The 4,788-nt window shown below is 45.2% G+C and overlaps 1 protein-coding gene across 1 annotated transcript; it reads left to right on the forward strand.

Annotated features, from left to right (window-relative positions):
- Window positions 1-538: 538 nt before the first annotated feature.
- LOC124676447 (O-fucosyltransferase 6-like) lies at window positions 539-4,537 on the forward strand. The gene is made up of 11 exons (XM_047212505.1): window positions 539-712; window positions 876-935; window positions 1,025-1,115; window positions 1,265-1,341; window positions 2,034-2,122; window positions 2,202-2,385; window positions 2,487-2,668; window positions 2,746-2,848; window positions 2,931-3,262; window positions 3,389-3,957; window positions 4,225-4,537. The coding sequence occupies exons 1-10, from the start codon at window positions 539-541 to the stop codon at window positions 3,804-3,806; spliced, it is 1,710 nt and encodes a 569-aa protein (XP_047068461.1). The 3' UTR covers window positions 3,807-3,957; window positions 4,225-4,537.
- Window positions 4,538-4,788: the final 251 nt, after the last annotated feature.

Raw genomic sequence — 4,788 nt, forward strand, 5'->3', positions numbered from 1 at the left:
CCTACCGCTAGACACTAGACACCATCATGTTCGTCGCTATGCGCCTAGGTGCTACGAGACACGCACGCCAGATCGGCTCATTCGGAAGCACATGGGAACAAATATAAACAAACCATTGTTTTTGTTCAGTTTGGATTTATTTAGTCCTAACAGAACCGCTAAATAAAATCAAAAGCGGTTAGTAGTGTGCGGAGATTCGTTTTCATCTTTCATCATTTTTTACTGAACCACAATAATTTGCACAATAGCCCCTGGGATTTGCCCATATATAACTCATCTCCCTCTCGCCGCCTCGCTAGTAGCCGCTTTCCCTGCTTGCCGTCTCATCGTTTTCTTCTCTCTACGACTCTACCTGCTCCCTCCTCCAAATGTTGCCACCCAACTAACGAAGCCAGGCTTCCGCCTCCGGCGCCGCGACTCCACCCGCGCGCTTCGAAGCGCGCGCACACGCTCGATCACGAAGCGCAGCAGGAGCGGCGAGCAAGACCAGGCCGTGCACCGCGGTACGTGCGTGCGTGCGTCAGAGGAGCAAGCGCGCATGGGGACGAAGCGGCGGCGCCAGCAGCACCACGGCCGGTGGGTGGTGCCCCCGGTGGCGCCGGCCGCGGCGGCGTTCGCGGCGGCCGGGCTGCTGCTCCTCGTCGTCGCGTTCCACTGTTTCCTCTCGCCGCCGCTCGGGGGTGGCGGCCGCCGCCCCAACCCGCCGTTCCTGGTACGCACCCTCCCTATACTATCTCAACAAAAGCCGCGACTTTGCGACGACGGGGGTCGGCCCGTCGGTTCGTTCGCGCCCGCCCGATTTTTCGCTCGGTTCCTGCCTGAATGCTGATTCTCTTTTATTGTTTTCCCTGCCCCCCTTTTGTCTCGCCGAGCAGTTGAACAAACCGGCCGAGCTGCGCAGGAATCTCGTCGGCACCGTCGATTTCACCGTTCCGGTCAGTGGATAGCCAATCCCGCGCTTCATCGCTTCCCGGCAAAATCGAGCCGTCAGTTGGTCTAATTCCGGTTTTTCTTCCTTAATCAGAGTGGCGGGAGCAAGCTCGGGGAGGAGCTCTGGGCGTCCAAGGCGGCGCACAACTTCGTCGGCTGCAGTGACGCGACCAAAGACTTCGCCGGTACGCGTTGCGCTGCTTGCGACAGCAATTTCGGTTCTCTTCTCGTATACGACATGCTTTGCGTCAGATGATTGCCATTGCCGCTGTCTGTCTTTGACTCTGTTCGCTAGCAATAAAGCTCCCTCTTTTTCTCTTGTATGGCTCCGCAGATGCCAAGGCCGTCACCCAGTCGAATCGCTATCTCATGATCGCCACCAGCGGGGGCCTCAACCAGCAGCGAACAGGGGTAAGAGCAAACATCAGTAATCGAACAGTGTGTGAATATATGGAAATTCAGTAATCTCGTGATTTCAGTGTATACATAAGTAACACAGCCTCTCTGAATTACTGTGCTGGTGGCCTAGTATGCTAGCAGTATAGGATTCGCAATGATGGGGCTCTCGAGCATGTGCTACTCACTAATACTACAGTTATACTGTACTAGTTTCAAATCATTTCTCTTCAGTTCTAAGCATCTTGTGTCATGTAGCCATGCCCATGCTTAATTTACTCCACCAACTTGTTGGTGCCTTGCGGGCCTGCATCCGTGCATTTTTCTGTCTTTTCTTGGTATACTCCAACTACTTTTGGAAGCCCTGCGTGACTGCACCTGTGTATTTACTCAATATCTTATTAGTATTAGCTGTCATGTACAACTACCCTGTATCAGAGGAAATGCATACTTACTTGCCAGTTCTGATGTTGAGTAATCTGAATAACCGCCAATTTGATCCTGCCTGTGTTTCTTTTCATGAGCTTGCCGGGTGTCCAGAGAAGTAGTTGTCTCTGTTTGAGCTCATACTCATATCTTCTCTCTGTACTAATTGATGAAATTCTAATGTTTGAACTCTGCCAGTTTTTTCATGATAATTCTCCCCGTTTTTAGCTTCCTCTTTTCTGTAAATGACGCGGAAACTCCTCCTATTATCTTGTTTTCAGATCATAGATGCTGTTGTTGCAGCGCGCATTCTGAATGCAACACTTGTCATTCCGAAGCTCGATCAGGCATCCTTCTGGAAAGACGCAAGGTCGCAGCCGTTACCGTCTCTTGGTTGCCTACTTGCTTTGGCCAAGTACCATGTGCTAATTCCGTGTTCTGTATCGCAGTGATTTTGAGGAGATATTTGATGCTGAATCATTCATATCCTCGCTCTCAAACGATGTAAAGATCATACGGCAAGTACCTGATAGAAATGGGAAGGCACCATCTCCGTATAAGATGCGTGTACCAAGGAAGTGTACTCCAAATTGCTATGAGAACCGAGTGCTACCTGCTCTTGTGAAGAAACATGTAAGCGTTACAGATTGTCAACATCATGTGTTTCTTATGTTCAGACCTTTAGGCTAAAAATGCTCGATTCTGACATGTTTTGTGCATTTGTACACATGCAGGTTGTGCAGCTAACAAAATTTGACTACCGGGTTTCCAACATGTTAGAGACTGATCTTCAGAAGCTCAGGTGTAGAGTCAATTATCATGCGCTGAAGTTCACAGATCCAATTCACAAAATGGGACAAATGCTTGTCCAAAGAATGAGAGCCAAAAGTGGACGCTTCATTGCTCTTCACCTAAGGTAATATTGTTTAGACGAAATTTTGTGTTGGATGCGCGGTACAAGCGAGCTCTTTTCACCCACATAAGCTATGGCAGATTCGAGCCTGACATGCTCGCCTTCTCTGGATGCTACTTTGGGGGTGGCGAAATTGAGAGAAGGGAACTAGGTGAAATACGAAAGAGGTGGAAGACACTGCATGTAAGAGACCGTTCTCTATTCATGGTTATTGAAGTATGGCTATTTCAGGTTTTTTACAGTTTGTGCATAAACTTATGTGCAGGCAAGCGATCCTGACAAAGAACGCCGGCATGGCAAATGCCCTCTAACACCAGAAGAAGTTGGCTTCATGCTCAGGGCATTAGGGTTTGGGAAGGACGTGCACATATATGTTGCGTCGGGGGATGTATATGGAGGAGAGGAAACATTGGCACCTCTGAAAGCGCTCTTCCCAAATTTCCACTCCAAGGAGACTTTAGCGAGCAAGGAGGAGTTGGAACCTTTTTTGTCATTCTCATCTCGCATGGCTGCCCTTGATTATGTCGTGTGTGATGGAAGCGATGTTTTTGTGACAAACAACAATGGCAACATGGCGAGAATGCTGGCTGGTCGAAGGTAATCTCTTTTGTGCTGTTCTAGAATAATTTGACTAGAAGCAGATTTGAAAATATCAAATTGTTGCCTACATATTCAAATACTCTATAAAGGCAAGCCGATTGATTAAAACAATATCGGTTTCAGGAGATACTTCGGGCACAAGAGGACCATACGACCCAATTCGAAGAAGCTTTCGGCACTCTTCCTTAATCGAACCAGCATGAGTTGGGACACATTTGCATCCAAAGTTCAGATGTTCCAAAAGGGGTTTATGGGTGAGCCCAATGAGATTAAACCAGGAAAGGGTGAATTTCACGAGCACCCTATGGACTGCATTTGTGCAAGAGAACAGAGAAGAACTGGGCATAGTAAGCCCTACCTAAATAAAATTGTTGGGGAAGGTGCTGAGAATCATACTAGTGGTGCAGAGTTTGAGTGGAGGGATATGGACTATGGAGAGAATACACCCTTGGCAAGGGATTCATCAAATGACACTGATCCAGACTATGGCCGTATTGGGGGTTCAGACATTCCTGAATTGGAGGACATAATCTCGGACTAGTAGTCACTTAAAATGGATAGCTATACATTAGGTTTTTGTCACTTAAAAGGAAATTGTGATAAAGTTCTCGTGTACAGAGGCTACCGCATAGTTTTATATTCTCCTGCTTTTTTGCTTGGAGATATAAGGAAGAGCTTCTTACAGAAGACAGGTAAACACGAAATACTTGACTTGCATAAATATGTGTCTTTATACACTTGATGCTCTAAAGAAAAATGTTGTTCACCTACATGATAATACAAAATCTATTCTGATGGTAGTTTAAAAAAATTTAGACATGAAATTATCATTTGATATTGGATTAATTTTTCATTTATATATGTCATTTGAAATTTTCAGTTAAAAAAATATTCCCATTTGTGTATTTCAAACTTGACTTTAAGATCTAATGCTCCACATATATATCTTGTCAATGCAGAATCAGGCGGCCATCAGTATGAGCAAGACAAATGTACAGTGTTTGGTTGGTCTAAAGCGAATGCTGACTGGCAAATTAGAAGAACTTTTTGCATGTTTTTTTATTTAGATATCTTAGCTTGAACCGTAATAGAAGCTAAAGCCCTTTTTTCTTCTAAGTTTTATGAAGTATTTTGATAGTGAGTTTATAGTTTTTGCTCTTCCTTTTACTTTCACAAAAGTTTTGGTCTACCGAGAAATCTGTACATAACTTGGAACGTTTATAAGTTCGGAGTCTCTCCTAATTTTGGAAATTCATATTTGTTTTAATTGCATTCAGCTCCTATTTTGCCCAATTATTCGTTTCAGTCTGTCGGATGCTCCAAAATAGGCAGATATCCACAATATGTACCATGCTACATGAAAATGTACTAAAATACTGTGATGGTTCTTGTACAAAGTATGGGAATGTAAAATTTTATTATGCAACATGAAAAGGTTATGCAATGATGTTTCTAAATTAAGGGCTTGGCGACCCACGGGCACTAATACACGTGACGCACACCACTTTCTAGATACACCACTT

Source organism: Lolium rigidum, chromosome 7, assembly GCF_022539505.1.
Source record: "Lolium rigidum isolate FL_2022 chromosome 7, APGP_CSIRO_Lrig_0.1, whole genome shotgun sequence".
NCBI lineage: Eukaryota > Viridiplantae > Streptophyta > Magnoliopsida > Poales > Poaceae > Lolium > Lolium rigidum.